The 20233-nt window shown below is 39.7% G+C and overlaps 1 protein-coding gene across 1 annotated transcript in view; it reads left to right on the top strand.

Annotated features, from left to right (window-relative positions):
- The first annotated feature begins 391 nt into the window (after positions 1 to 391).
- The window catches only part of SH3GL2 (SH3 domain containing GRB2 like 2, endophilin A1), a 205191-nt gene continuing 185349 nt past the window's right edge, over positions 392 to 20233 (top strand). The window contains exon 1 of the mRNA XM_036856783.1: positions 392 to 572. Within this exon, the coding sequence (XP_036712678.1) occupies positions 528 to 572 (45 nt within the window). The 5' untranslated portion in view covers positions 392 to 527. The remainder of the gene's footprint in view (positions 573 to 20233) is intronic.

Here is a 20233-nt window from a genome sequence, read left to right as displayed (position 1 = left end):
TGCCACTCCTCCTCTCCAGGCTGCAAACAGGCCAGGCTCAAAGGGCAGGCGGGCTGGCTTAGGCAGAGCCTCTGCGGCTACCTGGAAGCCGAGCAAGTCACCTGAGTCGTGCCGGTGCCTGGGCTGCCAACCTGCAGCCACCGGGCCTCAGTCCGTGGGGGCACGAGGACACTCCCGGGGCGGGAGGACCCCCTTGGTCCTCTAAGCAGGCAGCCGGCCCGCGGGTGCGGCGGCGCCAGGTGCCGTTGCCCAGGTAGCGCGTGCCCCGGCACCTGCCGCTCCAACCCCGCGCCCGGGGCGGGGCTTCCCGCGTCCCCTTTAAGAGTGCGCATCGCTCGCCCCTGACGTCAGGGTGTCTCTCCGCACGAGCCCGCGTCCCGCGCCTCTCCGCGCCCCCGCGCCCACTGCCCCGGCGGCTGCACGACGAGCGGCGGCCCGGCCAGCGCGCCGCACCGCTCGGTCCTCCCGCCCGGCTCCGCCGCCGCCCGCTCCCCGCACCGCCGCAGTCCCGCGGGTCCTCCTGCGCCATGTCGGTGGCCGGGCTCAAGAAGCAGTTCCACAAAGCCACTCAGGTAAGGCGCGTGACAGGTGCGCCGCGGGGCGGTCCCGGGAGGAGGCGCTGAGGGCGCGCTGGACGCCGGCAGCGGGCAGGGAGCGTGGGGACGCCGGCCAGCACCGAGCCGGGCCCGGCCGCGCCCCGCATTGCTCGCCCAGCCCGCCGCGGCGGCGGCCCGGGCATCCCGGGGCTGGGAGCCCGCCTTCCGTCCCGCACCCCCGGCTCAGGGCGGCGCTGCGGGCATCCACGGGTCCCAGGCGTCCAGCCTAGTCGCTCCGAGTGTCGCCCCAGCGCGGGCGCGACAGGGAGGGGGCCCCGGTGCAGCGCCGCCTCGGCGCGCAGGTGCCCGGGCGGCGCTGCGGGAGATTATGTAAAGTAGCCTTTTCCCTGGCGACCTTGCGGTGTCGGTGCGCCCGGCTGTCCCGGGATGTGCTGGCATGAGAGGTGGCCCGCTCTGGGGGTGGCTGCGGAGGTGCCCGCGGTCTGCGCTCTTCCCCTGTGGTCTCCGAATTCCGCCTTCCAAGGCGTCCGCAGGCTCCCTAGGAATGGGAGGATGGGGCTTCCTTCTGGGAAGCTCATGCGTTAACTTTTCCTTGGAGAACTCGGTCATGAAACTCCTTTGAGGCCAAGGCTCGACCGGCAGTCTGCATGCCTTTAAAAATTTCCCATGGGTTTTGCAGCGTTAACATTACCAAATCATCATGTATTTCAAAGTATTATTTTTAGTGAGCCTTTTACATCTTGGATGTGCCCATCTTTATGGGGTTAATAAGCTGTGATTATAATAAAACTTCTTTAATTCAGATTCTAATAATTTAAATCTTGCTGGGCTGGGTTGAAGAATTTTACATAGGGAAAAATAAGTGAATACTTATAATGTGACCTATTTCTTATATAATGAGTATGGTTACTTTTTTTTTTTTTTTTTTTTTTACCCTTCTGAAACAGTTCTAGTTTAAAATAAGAGGTCTTAAGCTAAGGACTTTATTGATTTCTTTAACTATTTCACCTAATTTAGCCTTAAATATTTTTTTCATAGATTTGCTCATAATTAATACCAAGCTTTCTCATAATTTCTCAGAAGTAGTGAGGTTTTTCCCAGGCTACCACAATAACAGTCCTATTATAAACCACCTCCAGAGAAGGTGAGGTTTATCTTTTACAGAATTTTGGTTAAGTTAGGGTGAGAGATGCAGCATGAAGTTCATCCCGTGTGCCCACGTGCCATCTCTATCACCACAGACCTGCCTTTATAGAATCGGTTACATTTGTCAACTTGGGAAATGGAGAAAAACTATTTCAGTAAAAATACCCATTAATGTATTTTGGCTTTTCACCTTGGATCTTTCTGAGACTTCTCTGCCAGAAGAAATATTTGTAAGTATAAGTGCATTGTTGGTGTAATTTGGAAGGCCTCTAATAACTTTATATTTCACATTCCTTCAGGTTTACAGAAGCAGCATATGTGCTATCCAGAAATTGTCAGGCAGGATTTCTTTGATGTCACTAACCTTTTTTATTTCTGGTACTTGTCACATCTATAACGCATCACCGCACCCCCAGCACCAAATTGACTAACACCACATCCTTTTTCCACTTTGATTCTGAAGACTTCCTTTGCAAACCTTGGTGTCCTACAAGGCAATTGGGAACCTTGGCTTTGGAGTGAGAAAGGCTAAGGATTGACCCATTTCTGCTGTCTATGACCTTGAGCAAGTTATTTAACTTTTGAATCTCTCCTTGCTAGAATGAGCATAATAACCATTTCTTAAAATTGATGTAAAGATAAATGAGTTTGTAGAACACACATTTAAAAGTGTTCAATAAATGGTATTAACATTAAAAATAATTTTTTTAGTATAAAATACTGTCCTTTATATTAGTAATAATGAGACATGAGGAAATTATAGAAGCTGGAATTTCTAGCTTTGCTACTTAACAAAAAATTAATCAAACCACTCCATTTTAACTAAATTGTGAAGTTACATGCAACTTTGAAGTTCAGAATAAAAACTTGAATTGTGGTATGAAAGAACTTCTTAGAGCCTTGGAGGAGGTCTGCTTGTGATGAGATGTGATTAGTATTTATCACACTGAATCCAGATGCAGAATCACTATGTCATTTTCATTTTTTTACTGAAAAGCCTTTCATTTTAAAGGTGAAGTGACGCGCAATCCCTTATCCATAACTTAATGTAGCACAATCTTAGAAAGCCCAAGGCAAATGTTATTCTCCCTGTGCATGTGTGGGCATTTTCAAGGGCGTGTAAAGCCAGCGCTAATGTTTGCATGTGACAAAGATATTAGGGGAAATAGCCATGTCCTACTTTTTAAGCCATTTCCCCCCATACAGTTCCATGAACTTGATCTAATCTACGGAGGAAACTTTAGAACTAGAATTACTCCTTTTTGAGAATGGATATGCTAGATTAGATACACTATGTTTTATAAGTGGAAGGCCCTGCTTCAGGAACATTCCTCTTGTCTCTGTGAAACTGAGTGTTTTGCTTATGTTTGCGAGGGCTGATATTTGTATTAATAAAGCAGTTTATTTTCAGTGTTTACCCACTGATTGGAAATCTCTGAATTAGATGTGTCACCACTGTTCTCTTGGTTTGGAAGTGATTATTTCTGCCTTGTTGCTGACAATTATTTTCAACATCTCTGCTCTTTGGAGGTTAAAAAATGCCTTTGCCAAATAAATTTTATTAAAGGGGAAAATCCTTTAAGCTTGAGAACATGTTAAAATAGCAAAAATTGATCTTTTTTACTTGAATATAATTTATTACTTAATTGCTCATAAAGATATAATTTATCATGCAATTAGAATAAATAAGATACAGTTTTTTAAACTGTAAAATAGGGCAAGTGAGCATGCATTATTCTACTTTAGTGAGTTTCATGTATATTGAGATTTCATTTTAGCAAGAGTAATGCCATTTTTTTTCATTTGTTGGTTTAAACCAGCAGCAGATTAGGTAAAAATAGCTCTCCGGTTCCAGTTAACATGCTGTTCTTACAAAATCTATACTTTTTAAAAAAAACTTTATCAAGCATTTAATATGGACACACCTTGCTGTATAGTGAAAGGTTCTTCAGAGTATGATTTGTTAGGTCCCTGTATTAGTTTGGTAGAGTTGCAAAAAAGTATCACAAACTGAGTGCCTTAAACAACATGAATTTATTGTCTCACACTTCTGGAGACAAGGTGTTGGTAAGGCTATGCTTCCGCTGAAGGTACTAGGCAAGGATCTGTTCCAGGCCTCTTTCGTAGCTTCTCGTGGTTTGTTGGCAATCTTTGGCCTTTCTTGGTTTGTAGACACATCACCCCGATATCTGCCTTCATGTTCACATGGTGTTTTCCCTGTCTGTCTATGTCCAAATTTCCCCCTTTTGTATAGACACCAGGACAATAGGGCGGATTGGGGGCCCAACGTACTTGATGATTATGGCCTCATCTTAAGTAATTATATCTGTGTGACCCTATTTCTAAATAAGGTCACATTCCGAGGTACTGGAGGATAGGACTTTGGCATATGAATTTGGAGTGGGGGCTAATCAGCCTATAACAATCCTTATTTTCCTAAAAGCAATCACCACAGTGTTCTTCTAAACATTGTGTTCGATTCAATGTAAAGGGACAACTCAGTCTGTAAATAATAACTTTTTATTGCATAAAATGAGAAATGCTTTCTTCTTTTCAATGAGTTTGGTTAGGCTATGTACCTATTATAGACTATACCTTCTGATTTTTTTAAAGGATAAAACATATTTGGTTAGCCTGTGTTAATTATGATATAGTCTGGTATGTAATTATTGTCACACTCAGATTCTTCAACTGGAAACATTTAATTACATTGGTATTTTATGCTTTTCTGTTTTAACTAATTTCTTCATGCTTTCATCACATTTAAAATGCTGTGTTTTATATAGATGTTTTGCTCTGGAGAATGTTACATAAATCTGTTTATGCATTTGTTGATTCGGTGAGACTTAAAACTGGTTAAGGTGTTTAATTAAATATATAATTAGTTATGACTTTATCTGAGTGAGGTTCTCAGTTCCTTAATTGCCTGCTCTAAGCAGTAAAATCTCTGCTGCCTTCACAATCTTGAGTATGACTTATCTCTATCCCTGCACCCTCTGTCAGGTTCTTAGCCTGGGGTCCATAATAGACTGCAGAGGGCCTATTTATTTGCTAAAATTATGCCACATCTTATATGTGCATTTTTCTGTGGGAGAGTGTCCTTAGCCTATCACCAGATTTTTAAAGGAATTCCTAATCCCTACCTCTCTTCCCCACAAAGTAAAAATACATTATAAGAAATTGATCATGTCATCAGGAGAGAATGAGGTGGTTCTTATAATAGTGATCACTCCCTCCATTCTTTTACTGGGCTTTAGAATGTCTGCTCAAAATGCAGCCTTCTCTGAATGAATTTTAGGGGCAATCAAATGTTAAAAAACAAAGTTTCTAGAGGTGTCAGAATTGAATGGGATGTTTGTGATAATGTATATAATAACTTCCTGATACACTTGGCAAATGGACCTGTGGGGTGTTTAAACTGAAAGTGGTGACTGAGAATAATTTCCCTTGAGACTGAGATTCTTCTTGATTGAAGTTTTTGTTGTGGACATGGTTATATTTTTGCAAGGGCTCTTCCCTCACAGTGATTCTTTAATGCTTTAAATTGGGTTTATATGAATTTTGGTTTCAGTCTACTTGGAAAATTTAAAGTACCTCCCAAATTAATTAGAAGTACCCTTGAAAATGGTAAGGCTTTGGTTGGGGAAAATGGTGACTGTTTTGAGAAGAAATGTCATTGTGGAAGGAGGACTTAACATTGGGATGCTTAAGCTGGCAGAGCAGATTCCATTCTGCTGAGCCTGGCTGCATAAGGGCGTCAGGAGCCCTGGGCTTTCTTTAGAGTGGGTGGTTTGAGGAAGTGAGCAAGAAGGGTAAGACCACAGGTGAGTGAATAATGAGAATTGTGTGAGTTGAAGAACAGCTCCAGGGTTTACAGTGGTGGGGCTTGCCTAGGGATGAGAAGTCCTTCAGAAGTTAGGGCCAGATGGGCAAGATTCTGGGGGTTAGGAAATTAAAGGATTCCCTTGGCTTTCCTATTTCCCCCTTTCTGTTCTTTTAATCCTTTGTACCCTCGTTTGTGTTCTTTCATGTGATGACCAGTCGGGTGTGGCCACAAGTGGGGAACACAGAGGTTTAGGAAAACAAAGTTTATTATACTCACAGGCCCTAGAGAGACAGAGTCACTGCACACTGAGAGAGGTCACAGGGGCGGAGGGCCGAGAAAGTGGGCTCAACCAAGCAGGTGGGGAGCCAAGAGAGAGGGCGAAGACCCATGGACAAGCACCTTTATGGAAGGTCAGGGTGGAGTACGCAAGAAAAGGCATGAGGGAATTTCCTTGGTGCATGAGAATGTTACTAGGTCATGGTCAGGGGCAGGCAGAAAAAAAAACCTTGTGGTATGGCCCACCTTATCACATGGGTGCACTTAGTCACTGGGGTGGGGTGCTCACAGCTTGAGTGTGTGGGGATGTTGAGGGAGCAGGAAACAAAATATGAAGTTTTAAAGACTTTACAGTACAGGGTTTCTCTCTCTCTCGCTCTTTTTTTTGGTTTAGATTTTCTTTATTTCCCTGACCAATTTGGAGCCAAAATGTTTGAGTGATTTACATGGTCTATAATGGATAATAAAGACTGAGGAGAGAGCTGTGGATAGCTGTACCTATTAAAATGTCATGTTGTGAGACCCTGTCAAGTATTCTTGCAGACTATCAACGAAGTATTTTCAAATGATATTGAAACTTCAGCTGAGTCTGATGCTTCGGGAAATTACTATTTATGAAGATTTTACATTTAGTACAACTTCTAAATTCAGAATATGATGTTCTCCTTGCTTTGCTCTAACCTTTCTCCTCTAGCCCTGGGTCAAATCATATATGGTATATGACTGTGGAGAAGCTATCTGTCATTCTCTAGAACCACTCAGCTCCTAGGAGGTTTGCTCAGATTCTTTTCTAGCCTCTTCTGACTTGTGATATCTGAAAGAAACAGAAGTATCTTTCTTATAATTCAAACCGAATTTACAAATAGATCCTAACTGGAGCAGCTTAAGCAATATCTCAACATCAAGGTACAGTTCTTGTTAGGCACATACGGATGGTTTGCCTTTGCTTTTTAGTGTACGGGAAAGATCATCCACAGTGAACACTCCCACTTGGGAAGAGAAAGAATGGGAATCATGGCATTTATGGTCCGTAACAGTGATGCCATCTGCTGAGTAAGGTGAAGTCCCCCGCCCCTACAGTAGAGGAAGTTCCTTGGTTTTACCCTGTTTCTGCAATCAGGGAAGAACTCTTTTGTTCTTTCTTTTATTTGGCTACGTCTAAAGGGAGTGACAAGGAGTGTGGCCTCTGGGAGCTGCAGAGCTTCTTTAGGTGGCTTCCTGTTTATTTAAATTTGGGGGTCACTTTCCAGTCACAGGCTTTTAACTACTCATGGCTCATGGCTGATTTGACCAATAACATTTCTTCAGAAACTTAGAAGACTTCTGATATGTTTTGTTCTTGTCATTCCACTTGCCACTTACCACAGTGGAATCTTTTTGTTCCCCACTGGATCCGTTTGATCTTTTTTAGATCTCATTTTCAACCAGTATATTTGGTTTTGTTAATCTGAACTTTGCACGAAGTCATAATGCTTTGGTTAAACCAAGGGGTCTTAAGGGATCTTTGTTGCTCTGACTTCTTTTCATTCTTATTTCCTGTTATTTGCTTCAGGGATCCAGGATGACTAGGGTTCCGCCATCTTTAACACATGATTTTCAAGATTGCCGAAGGGAAAGAGTGTGTTGGATCAAGCATGGGAGATTTTCACGGGCCAGACCTGGAAGAGGAATGTGGTTGGCAGGACATTAAGACCTTTGGTGACCCTCCCTCTTATGTGGTCCCCTCCCCTTTGAGTGTGGGTCAGCCTGTCACTATGAAAAGATGTCCCTCCTGAGATTATTACTTTATGTGGCAAAAGGGAGATTATACGGTTGGGATTAATCTAATCATATGAGCCCTTTAAAAGAAGAGCAGTTTTTTCTGGCTGGTAGCAGAAGGGGAGGTCAGAGAGGACTGGACATGCTCTTGCTGTTCAAAGATGAAGGGGCCATGTGACAAGGAGTGTACTTAACCTCTAGGAGCAGAGAGCAGCTCTTGGATGGCAGCCTGCAAGGGAACAGGGACCTTCTAAGGTCCACAGCTTTTAAGAACTGGATTTTGCCAACGATGTGAATGGAAGAGACTTCTTCCCCAGAGTCAGCAGATAGGAGCCCAGTCTAGGTGACACGCTGTGGCCTCGTGAGACTCTGAGCAGAGACCCAGGCAGGCTGGCTCAGGCTTATGACTTGTAGAACTCTGAGCAAAATAAATGGCTATTGTTTTAAGCTGCTAAGTTTGTGGTAATGCAACAACAGAAAACTAATAGAAGGAACAATCAGTTATGTTTAGGTTCAGTTCGCTGGAACTTGTAACCTGGCCAAGCCATGGAATACCTAAATGCAAGGGAAGAAGGGAGGAGGCTGGGCACTGTGGTCTATCAAGTGTACCCAGAATGTAGAAGTGGGTGTTGGTAAAAATCTAGAAGCCTTTGCGACGCCTTGTGTCTATAACACATTCATTTGTATGGGTGCTTATGTGTGTATATGTATGCACACACATATACATACAACGTAAACACACATAAAATTTAAGTCTCATTTGCTGTCAATCTTATTACATAAGGTTCAATGTTACATATGCCTCTTTTAATACATGTTATATTTTGCAGTTTTTTCCCCATGGTTAGTTGTTTTGGTATTTTTCTCTGGTGAAACACAAGTTTCCTTTTGTAGTCCCTGATCAGTGTTGAACAGTGAAGCTGTAAATTACTTTCTGAGCCTCCTCTTAGCTTGGTAGGCTGCTTGTGCACTGACAGCTTCATTAACCTTGGAATGGAGAGACTGTCGAACACTGAAGAGTTTTTTGAATTGTTAGTTTCCAACAAGGCACCAGGGATCCTTACCAGTGAGAGCGGAGTGGCTCACTGTTCATCCCGCATCTGTTTCTGTCCTTGTGGAAGGCTGATGCCACCACAGGTACAGTGAAATGCCCTTAACTTGTGTGGGCACGTTAGACAGCTACATGGTAATTTGAAGTTGCTCATAAAGTAGTTGTTGAGCGTTCCAGATGACTGTGGCACACGTTGTGTTGTTTGTCAGTGATGTGTTAGCTTCATGTTCTTTGACATGATTCCTGGATCCAAAGCCCTGAGTGGTTTTCTAGGTGTAGCTGGTGGACAGTGCCAGACCTCTTTTGGAGAGGATGAGGTCTTGCACCCGGAGATGTCCTGTGCGGGCTTGGTGTCATTTGACAGCTTGGCCAGGGAGAGACTAGTCAGACAATGTTCTGTGTCTGAGCGAAGTAACCTAAAGGTGATGTATCCTGTAGGAATTGATTACAGAATGAGTACAGCTTTCACCCTTGTCATTCCCTGCATTTACTGCTCACTGAAGTGACCCTGGAGTGCTTCTTTATGTTGCATGAATGTTGGCCATGTTTATAGTATTCATTAAGCTGCTTAAGTGGCTACTTCTGGGCAATAGGGACCTGCAAACCCAAACCCTTGGCCGTGGCTGTCCTCCATCATGTTTGTAGACTGACTGAGTGAAGTGCTTTCTGGAGATGTTCTCTTCATTACTGTTACCAAGATTTTACTCATGCAAGTTAATATCTTGTTATCCAGAGATTCTATTCTTCTTAACACTCAGCTTTTCACTTGAGTGCTGTCTCCTATTCCACTTTCTAATTAAGTTTAACAAACAAAATTGTTTTTCATTAAGCTCTTTTCTGACCATCTCATCCACTACTCTCTGTGTGACTTTGGTCCCTTTGAAGCTCGCAAATCCAAAATCTTTAGATTTTCCACTTTTTTTGCCCATTACCTTTACCTTAAACCCAATCCAGAATTTCCAAAGAGATACTTGTAATGCTCATCATCCATCTCTTCTCTAAATTTTTTTGATGTAGACATGGAAAACTCCTTTTTCTTAGCTCCAACAGAAGCTTGGAAAGCTTATCATTGTTTACAAAATTTAAATTGTTCAGCAAGTATTTTGTGATCATTAAGATGCATTTAATTCATTTTTACAAGCTCTTTCAGCTACTTTCTGTGTCTCAAGATATGCACATTTAAATCATTTTGATCCATTTTCACCATAAACCCCCTTATGTGAAAGGATGTGTCCTAAACAGAAAGTTTATCATAAAATCTCTGTATCAATGCATTTGTCTAAATTTGATTACTGTTACTCTGCTTTTATGAGGCAATGAGTTATGCTGATATCATGTGATATGTATTGGCTTGCCCTTTGTAACATTTAAATTATTGCTGTCTTATGTCACTGTGTCTGCTGGTTGCTGCCGTGAATGATTCAAGTGAATTTCTATAGGCTCTTTTGATTTCTGTAGGCTCTTTCCATATGATTATGGTGGAGTAATTTGACTGTTTCCCATATTTGGCATTAAGCTTTATCTTCATGACTTTTTGACATCTGCATTCATCTTTAATTTACTGACTTTAACAATGAATCGTTATCCTTTGATAAATGGAAAAACCACTGTCACTTATCATAAATAGAGGTATAGGAAATTATCATACCAAAAAGAGAGTTAAGTCCTACATACTCTTGCTTGAGTAAATCTGTGAGCTTGAAGTTTATTCTGCTTTTGTTAAAACAGGAGATTAACAAATGTTAGACAAGCAGTAAATACCCTAACAATACACTGAAGGCTTTTTCATTTACTAAATCAGAACGATTGTAAAAAGACTAAAACAAATGATATCTTCATTGAGGGAATCAGTGTAATTGAGGACACAAGTCTGCACCAACTGTGTTGTTCAAAACTTGCCCCCTCCTACAGTTTCACTGTGTAAATGGTCGGCTATTCTCTGACTGTCAGGGAATTTTCTGTCCATGATGTAATTTGATTATGTATCATAAAAGCGAAGGTCATTTGTTTAGAGGAGCACTGAGTCATCTGTTCCGTGCTTAATGTTCAGAAGGGAGCCCCAGGCGTGCTTCAGGAGAAGCTCTTGACATCCTGTAAAATATGGTAAAAGACTGTCCATCATTAGGATAGTGTAAAACATGAGCAATAGGAACCCGGGATTAGAAACTCAGAGACCTCCGATATCCTCCTGGTTTTCCCATTCTGAGGGCCTGTGAGACCCCGGACAAGTCACTGGTCACCTGATTTCATCTCCACCCCTGCACCCCCCAGTTCCTAAGTTCCACAGCCGAGGCAAGATGGACTTGGACATGCGTGTAGGTTCTGACGTTCATGCTTCTGGTCTTGTTCCCCTCTGATTCCTATCTGAGTGGAGCTATAATCATCTTTCTAAAGAGCAAATCTAACGTTGCTCCTCTGCTTAAAACTCATCAGTGGTCCTTATGGCTCCCAATATAAAGCCCTTGTCAGTCCCATGAGAGAGTTTGGAGTGTGGTCTGACGCTGTTTAGCTACTTAGTCTCATCTCTCACAGCTGTGTAAGTGTGAGATTATCTTTTACCCCGTACTGCACACACTTAACCTGCTTTTGGGCCTTTGCACCATACTGGCCTCTTTGTGGAAATTCCCCTTCCCTCTCTTCCACTTTATGCTTGACTAATCACTGCTTCTCTTTCAGGTCTCAGCTTGATAATTTCTTAGGTCCCCTTCCCTCATTTGGTATGGGTTAAATGCCCTTCCATGTGCAATGAAAACTGCCCCATAGTACTTCTCTTAAGTATGGGGCTGGGCCCACTGCACTGCTTGTTGGTTTATTTCCTTGTTGGTATCCCCCAGTGTGGGTATAAAGAAAGGGACTCTGTTTTGCTCTTCATTGTTTCCCTAATGCCCGTTCCTTAGTGGGTATTCAATAGACGTTTGTCGCATGAATACATCCTTCCTGTTTCTCTTCTATTTATCCGTATTTATGTATGTTTAAAAGGGGTTATCTTGTGTATGTATTTTTTACTTTATTTCTGCTTAAAGATACATCACATATTTTGAGTTAATTTAGAAGTTGAATTAAAACATGCTCTTATAAAATTGTAAATTTGTAAATTTAAAATAAACTTCCTTAATTATAAAAATGGCTAGCATGGTAGTTAACTCATTAATTACCCAAACCAACCCCATAAGGGCATTATTATCCCCATTTCACAGATGAGGAAACTGAAGCACAGAGTGGTTAAGTAAGTTGCCCAAGATGACACAGCTTTGGTGGCAGAGTTAGGATTTTCGTCCAGACTGGCTAGTTTCAGAGCTGATAACTGCCAATAATTCTCAACTACGAGTCCTATTCCAGCCTTAAATGTCAAACTAAGAAATATCTGAAAGTGTTTAGTAATCAGTAAGATAAAGATGAACATCTTAATAGAAAAATTAGAAAAGAATATGGAAAGGCAATTCAGCTTTCCCTTGTTATCCACAGGGGATTGGTTCCAGGACCTCCACGGATACCAGAATCCATGGTTGCTCAAGTCCCTTATATAAAATGGTGTAGTACGGTTGGCCCTCTGTGTCTTCAGGTTCTGCATCTGTGGTTACAGAGGGCTGACATTATAGGAAAGGACTACAAGTGGCCAGGGTACACATATAAAAATCATGGAAATCCAACAGCAATATATGACATTTCTCATTATTTACATCGGCATGGATTAAAGGGATGGTAACATTCTGAGTCAGCGAAGGTAAGTATGTGGGCTCTCGTTTGATGGTGGGAGTGTAGATGTCAGCAGTTTTCTTCCTTGTAATTCTGTTTTTAGGACTCTATTTACAGAAAATAAATGTATGAGCTTGCAAAACTTGTGTACACAGTTGTTCACTTCAGTAGTTATTGTAGTGAAAAGTTGTAAAGAACCTAAATGTCAAATGATAGGTGATAGGGAGGTAAATCGTGGTATGTCTGTATCATGGAATATCTATAGCTATTTTGTCCATAGGGGAGTATTTATCAGTGCAGGGAAGTATTCATGATGATTGCTAAGTGAAAAAAACAGGACATAAAACAGATGTGCGATAGGCCTAATAAAGGGTAAAGAGCTACAATAGTAGGTAAAATACACTGAGAATTTATATGCCAGGCACTTTGCTATAATGCTGTAAGATCATTTTTTAAATTAACATTTAAACAGTGGTTTTTCCTGGTCACTTGGGCTTATGGATGAGCAGTCTGTATTTCTGCATTTCTTCATCTTTTGTAATTAAATTTTCTCTATCACTAAATTTTCTTTCCACTCCATCATCCTCACTTCTTATTCCCATCCCCAAATCCTCAGGTTAAATTGAAAACAAGGAATAGAAGAATCTTGCAAGCCATCTCTGGGATTGGGAGCAAACCCCATTTCCAGTGAAGTTCTAGAGCTGTCAATCAATGTAGGTTTGCTCCGTTAGGCGTTTGGCTTAAGAGCATTAGAACACCTGCCTCGCCCTCCATAGAGCCCTGAATTAAATTGTGCCGCTTGGGTTTCTTCTGAATGCGTGGCTGCTTTTCCTGTTTCTTCAAGAACTGTAGAGGCCTCATGAATAAGAATGCTGCTGATGACTTTTGCTGCCATTTCTTTTTTTTTTTTTTTTTTTTTTTTTATAAACTCTTATCATTTTTATTCAACATTATACTAGAAGCCTAACATGTACAATAAGGTAATAACCAAAAAAGCCTACATATTGGAAACAAATACATAAAACTCTCCTTATTTGCAGATGATATGATTGTCCACATAGGAAATCCCAAGGTGTTTACAGAAACAACAGCAACAATTACAGCAACAGCAACAACAGTAAAACTCCTCGTAATAAGTAAATTTATGATTGTCACATGATACAAGATCATCACCCAAAAATCAATTGGATTTCTATCTTCTAGCAATAAACAATCACAAGCCAACATTAAAATCACAACACAAGTTACAATAGCTCCAAAATGTAAATAGGTATAAATCTAACAAAACATGTGCAGGATCTGTTTGCTAAAAACTATAAAACACTAATGAAAGTAATCAAAGAGGACCTAAATAAGTTGAAAGACTTACTATGTCTATGGATTGGAAGACTCAACACTGTAAAGATGTAAATTCTCCCTAATTGATCAATAGATTCAATGAAATTTAATCATTGATTAAATGATTAATCATTAATCATTTAATAGATTAAATGAAATTTAATCTAAATTCCAGCAAAATTTCTGTAAATATATGCAAACCAATTTTTACATTTGTATGGAATAGTCAAAACAATTTTGAAAAAGAAGAATAAAGTTGGAAGAATCATGCTACTTTATTCTAGTATTTCCTAAGAATTTACAGTAATGAAGACAACGTGGTACTAGTGAAAGTTTAGACATATTGAAGGATCAATTTTCATTGAGGATGCAAAATTAAACCTACACAAATATGGCCAATTAGTTTTTTTTTTTGTTTGTTTTGTTTTTTTTTTTTTTTTTTTTATTCACACACACACACACTGTATTTTATTTTTACAAGACATAAATAGACTGACACCAAGCATTGTACATGGATGACCACAACAAAAGCAACAATGATTGCAATTACCAAACATGAAACACACTCATACTATGTCATAATATTGACATTCAGTCCAGTAATCCTCCACTGTAACAGCTCCTTTACTTTGCAGTGAAAATTGATTTGTATATTCTTTGCCTCTGAGTCCTTGTGGGATTTTTTTTTTTTAATTCAGACAGAAAGTCACAAAAATTATACTCATCCTCATCAGTTCACTCAGTCCCAGGTAATTAATTTTTTTTTCATCTTGATCTTTTGTTAGCACTTTTATGAGTTCATCAGTTTTTCATTAGAGTTCTGAAAATGCTTATTCATTCAGTTCAGCAGTACAGTCAGTTACCAGAAACCTGTACTTGTCAGAGTCTTTTCCATGAATTTCTTGAAGATGAAACCCTTTTATAGGAACATATTTGCAAAATCATCAGAGTACACCCAGAACTGTCTGTAAATGACAAAAGACTTAAAAATGACCACGGTTAAAGATTTGATGAAAGTTCATAATAATGCAGTTGACAAGAAAATTAGTTATTTCTGAGATATACATTTTAAAGTAATAACTAGGATTATTACTTATAACATTATACCAGAACATATAAGATTTTTAGAAATTTCATGTAATGTCTGAAACATTTATATTAACATATTTCCATACATATTTCCATACAAATACAAATATAAGATTTTTAGAAATTTCATGTAATGTCTGAAACATTTATATTAACATATTTCCATACATATTTCCATACAAATACAAATATAAGATTTTTAGAAATTTCATGTAATGTCTGAAACATTTATATTAACATATTTCCATACAAATAACCCAATGAAAGTTTAGTATTAGTTGTTTTGTTTGTTTTTTTATACTGCAGGTTCTTATTAGGCATCAGTTTCATACACATCAGTGTATACATGTCAATCCCAATTGCCCAATCCAGCACACCACCATCCCCACCTCACCGCAGTTTTCCCCCCTTGGTGTCCATATGACCATTCTCTACATTTGTGTCTCAACTTCTGCCCTGCAAACTGGCTCATCTGTACCATTTTTCTAGGTTCCGCATACATGCATTAATATACGATATTTGTTTTTCTCTTTCTGACTTACTTCACTCTGTATGACAGTCTCTAGATCCATCCATGTCTCAACAAATGACTCAATTTCGTTCCTTTTTATGGCTGAGTAATATTCCATTGTATATATGTACCACAACTTCTTTATCCATTCGTCTGTTGATGGGCATTTAGGTTGCTTCCATGACCTGGCTATTGTAAATAGTGCTGCAATGAACATTCGGGTGCATGTGTCTTTTTGAATTACGGTTTTCTCTGGGTATATGCCCAGTAGTGGGATTGCTGGGTCATATGGTAATTCTATTTTTAGTTTTTTAAGGAACCTCCATACTGCTCTCCATAGTGGCTGTATCAATTTACATTCCCACCAACAGTGCAAGAGGGTTCCCTTTTCTCCACACCCTCTCCAGCATTTGTTGTTTGTAGATTTTCTGATGCTGCCCATTCTAACAGGAGTGAGGTGATACCTCATTGTAGTTTTGATTTGCATTTCTCTAATAATTAGTGATGTTGAGCATCTTTTCATGTGCTTCGTGGCCATCTGTATGTCTTCTTTGGAGAAATGTCTATTTAGGTCTTCTGCCCATTTTTGGATTGGGGTGTTTGTTTCTTTGATATTGAGCTGAATGAGCTGTTTATATATTTTGGAGATTAAGCCTTTGTCCGTTGAGTCATTTGCAAATATTTTCTCCCATTCTGAGGGTTGTCTTTTCGTCTTGTTTATGGTTTCCTTTGCTGTGCAAAAGCTTTGAAGTTTCATTAGGTCCCATTTGTTTATTTTTGTTTTTATTTCCATTACTCTAGGAGGTGGATCAAAAAAGATCTTGCTGTGATTTATGTCAAAGAGTGTTCTTCCTATGTTTTCCTCTAAGAGTTTTATAGTGTCCAGTCTTATATTTAGGTCTCTAATCCATTTTGAGTTTATTTTTGTGTATGGTGTTAGGGAGTATTCTAATTTCATTCTTTTACATGTAGCTGTCCAGTTTTCCCAGCACCACTTATTGAAGAGACTGTCTTTTCTCCATTGTATATCTTTGCCTCCTTTGTCATAGATTAGTTGACCATAGGTGCGTGGGTTAATCTCTGGGCTTTCTATCTTGTTCCATTGATCTATGTTTCTGTTTTTGTGCCAGTACCATACTGTCTTGATTACTGTAGCTTTGTAGTAGAGTCTGAAGTCTGGGAGTCTGATTCCTCCAGCTCCATTTTTTTCCCTCAAGACTGCTTTGGCTATTCGGGGTCTTTTGTGTCTCCATACAAATTTTAAGATGATTTGTTCTAGCTCCGTAAAAAATGCCATTGGTAATTTGATAGGGATTGCATTGAATCTGTAGATTGCTTTGGGTAGTATACTCATTTTCACAATGTTGATTCTTCCAATCCAAGAACATGGTATATCTCTCCATCTGTTGGTATCATCTTTAATTTCTTTCATCAGTGTCTTATAGTTTTCTGCATACAGGTCTTTCGTCTCCCTAGGTAGGTTTATTCCTAGGTATTTTATTCTTTTTGTTGCAATGGTAAATGGGAGTGTTTCCATAATTTCTCTTTCAGATTTTTCATCATTAGTGTATAGGAATGCAAGAGATTTCTGTGCATTAATTTTGTATCCTGCAACTTTACCATATTCATTAATCAGCTCTAGCAGTTTTCTGGTGGCAGTTTTAGGATTCTCTATGTATAGTATCATGTCATCCGCAAACAGTGACAGTTTTACTTCTTCTTTTCCAATTTGTATTCCTTTTATTTCTTTTTCTTCTCTGATTGCCGTGGCTAGGACTTCCAGAACTATGTTGAATAATAGTGGTGAGAGTGGACATCCTTGTCTCGTTCCTGATCTTAGAGGAAATGCTTTCAGTTTTTCACCATTGAGAATGATGTTTGCTGTGGGTTTGTCATATATGGCCTTTATTATGTTGAGGTAGGTTCCCTCTATGCCCACTTTCTGGAGAGTTTTTATCAGAAATGGGTGTTGAATTTTGTCAAAAGCTTTTTCTGCATCTATTGAGATGATCATATGGTTTTTATTCTTCAATTTGTTAATATGGTGTATCACATTGATTGATTTGCGTATATTGAAGAATCCTTGCATCCCTGGGATAAATCCCACTTGATCGTGGTGTATGATCCTTTTAATGTGTTGCTGGATTCTGTTTGCTAGTATTTTGTTGAGGATTTTTGCATCTATATTCATCAGTGATATTGGTCTGTAATTTTCTTTTTTTGTAGTGTCTTTGTCTGGTTTTGGTATCAGGGTGATGGTGGCCTCATAGAATGAGTTTGGGAGTGTTCCTTCCTCTGCAATTTTTTGGAAGAGTTTGAGAAGGATGGGTGTTAGCTCTTCTCTAAATGTTTGATAGAATTCACCTGTGAAGCCATCTGGTCCTGGACTTTTGTTTGTTGGAAGATTTTTAATCACAGTTTCAATTTCATTACTTGTGATTGGTCTGTTCATATTTTCTGTTTCTTCCTGATTCAGTCTGGGAAGGTTATACCTTTCTAAGAATTTGTCCATTTCTTCCAGGTTGTCCATTTTATTGGCATAAAGTTGCTTGTAGTAGTCTCTTAGGATGCTTTGTATTTCTGTGGTGTCTGTTGTAACTTCTCCTTTTTCATTTCTGATTTTATTGATTTGAGTCCTCTCCCTCTTTTTCTTGATGAGTCTGGCTAATGGCTTATCAATTTTGTTTATCTTCTCAAAGAACCAACTTTTAGTTTTATTGATCTTTGCTATTGTTTTCTTTGTTTCTATTTCATTTATTTCTGCTCTGATCTTTATGATTTCTTTCCTTCTGCTAACTTTGGGTTTTGTTTGTTCTTCTTTCTCTAGTTTCTTTAGGTGTAAGGTTAGATTGTTTACTTGAGATTTTTCTTGTTTCTTTAGGTAGGCTTGTATAGCTATAAACTTCCCTCTTAGAACCGCTTTTGCTGCATCCCATAGGTTTTGGGTCGTCGTGTTTTCATTGTCATTTGTCTCTAGGTATTTTTTGATTTCCTCTTTGATTTCTTCAGTGATCTCTTGGTTATTTAGTAACGTATTGTTTAGCCTCCATGTGTTTGTCCTTTTTACGTTTTTTTCCCTGTAATTCATTTCTAATCTCATAGCGTTGTGGTCAGAAAAGATGCTTGATATGATTTCAATTTTCTTAAATTTACTGAGGCTTGATTTGTGACCCAAGATGTGATCTATCCTGGAGAATGTTCCGTGCGCACTTGAGAAGAACGTGTAATCTGCTGTTTTTGGATGGAATGTCCTATATATATCAATTAAATCTATCTGGTCTATTGTGTCATTTAAAGCTTCTGTTTCCTTATTTATTTTCATTTTGGATGATCTGTCCGTTGGTGTAAGTGAGGTGTTAAAGTCCCCCACTATTATTGTGTTACTGTCGATTTCCTCTTTTATAGCTGTTAGCAGTTGCCTTATGTATTGAGGTGCTCCTATGTTGGGTGCATATATATTTATAATTGTTATATCTTCTTCTTGGATTGATCCCTGGATCATTATGTAGTGTCCTTCCTTGTCTCTTGTAACATTCTTTATTTTAAAGTCTATTTTATCTGATATGAGTATAGCTACTCCAGCTTTCTTTTGATTTCCATTTGCATGGAATATCTTTTTCCATCCCCTCACTTTCAGTCTGTATGTGTCCCTAGGTCTAAAGTGGGTCTCTTGTAGACAGCATATATATGGGTCTTGTTTTTGTATCCATTCAGCCAGTCTATGTCTTTTGGTTGGGGCATTTAATCCATTCACGTTTAAGGTAATTACCGATATGTATGTTCCTATGACCATTTTCTTAATTGTTTTGGATTTGTCTTTGTAGGTCCTTTTCTTCTCTTGTGTTTCCCACTTAGAGAAGTTCCTTTAGCATTTGTTGTAGAGCTGGTTTGGTGGTGCTGAATTCTCTTAGCTTTTGCTTGTCTGTAAAGCTTTTGATTTCTCCATCAAATCTAAATGAGATCCTTGCCGGGTAGAGTAATCTTGGTTGTAGGTTCTTCCCTTTCATCACTTTAAGTATATCATGCCACTCCCTTCTGGCTTGCAGAGTTTCTGCTGAGAAATCAGCTGTTAACCTTATGGGAGTTCCCTTGTATGTTATTTGTCGTTTTTCCCTTGCTGCTTTCAATAATTTTTCTTTGTCTTTAATTTTTGCCACTTTGATTACTATGTGTCTCGGCGTGTTTCTCCTTGGGTTTATTCTGTATGGGACTCTCTGCGCTTCCTGGACTTGGGTGGCTATTTCCTTTCCCATGTTAGGGAAGTTTTCGACTATAATCTCTTCAAATATTTTCTCTGGTCCTTTCTCTCTCTCTTCTCCTTCTGGGACCCCTATAATGCGAATGTTGTTGCGTTTAATGTTGTCCCAGAGGTCTCTTAGGCTGTCTTCATTTCTTTTCATTCTTTTTTCTTTAGTCTGTTCTGCAGCAGTGAATTCCACCATTCTGTCTTCCAGGTCACTTATCCGTTCTTCTGCCTCAGTTATTCTGCTATTGATTCCTTCTAGTGTAGTTTTCATTTCAGTTATTGTATTGGTGATCTCTGTTTGTTTGTTCTTTAATTCTTCTAGGTCTTTGTTAATCATTTCTTGCATCTTCTCAATCTTTGCCTCCATTCTTATTCCGAGGTCCTGGATCATCTTCACTATCATTATTCTGAATTCTTTTTCTGGAAGGTTGCCTATCTCCACTTCATTTAGTTGTTTTTCTGGGGTTTTTTCTTGTTCCTTCATCTGGTGCATAGCCCTCTGCCTTTTCATCTTCTCTATCTTTCTGTAACTGTGGTTTTTGGTCCACAGGCTGCAGGATCGTAGTTTTTCTTGCTTCTGTTGTCTGCCCTCTGGTGGTTGAGGCTATCTAAGAGGCTTGATGGGAGGCTCTGGTGGTGGGTAGAGCTGACTGTTGCTGTGGCGGTCAGAGCTCAGTAAAACCTTAATCCACTTGACTGTTGATGGGTGGGGCTGGGTTCCCTCCCTGTTGCTGTGGCG

Source organism: Balaenoptera musculus, chromosome 6, assembly GCF_009873245.2.
Source record: "Balaenoptera musculus isolate JJ_BM4_2016_0621 chromosome 6, mBalMus1.pri.v3, whole genome shotgun sequence".
Taxonomy (NCBI): domain Eukaryota; kingdom Metazoa; phylum Chordata; class Mammalia; order Artiodactyla; family Balaenopteridae; genus Balaenoptera; species Balaenoptera musculus.
The sequence above is the reverse complement of the archived record's forward strand: the minus strand, read 5'-3'. Positions and strand labels throughout refer to the sequence as shown.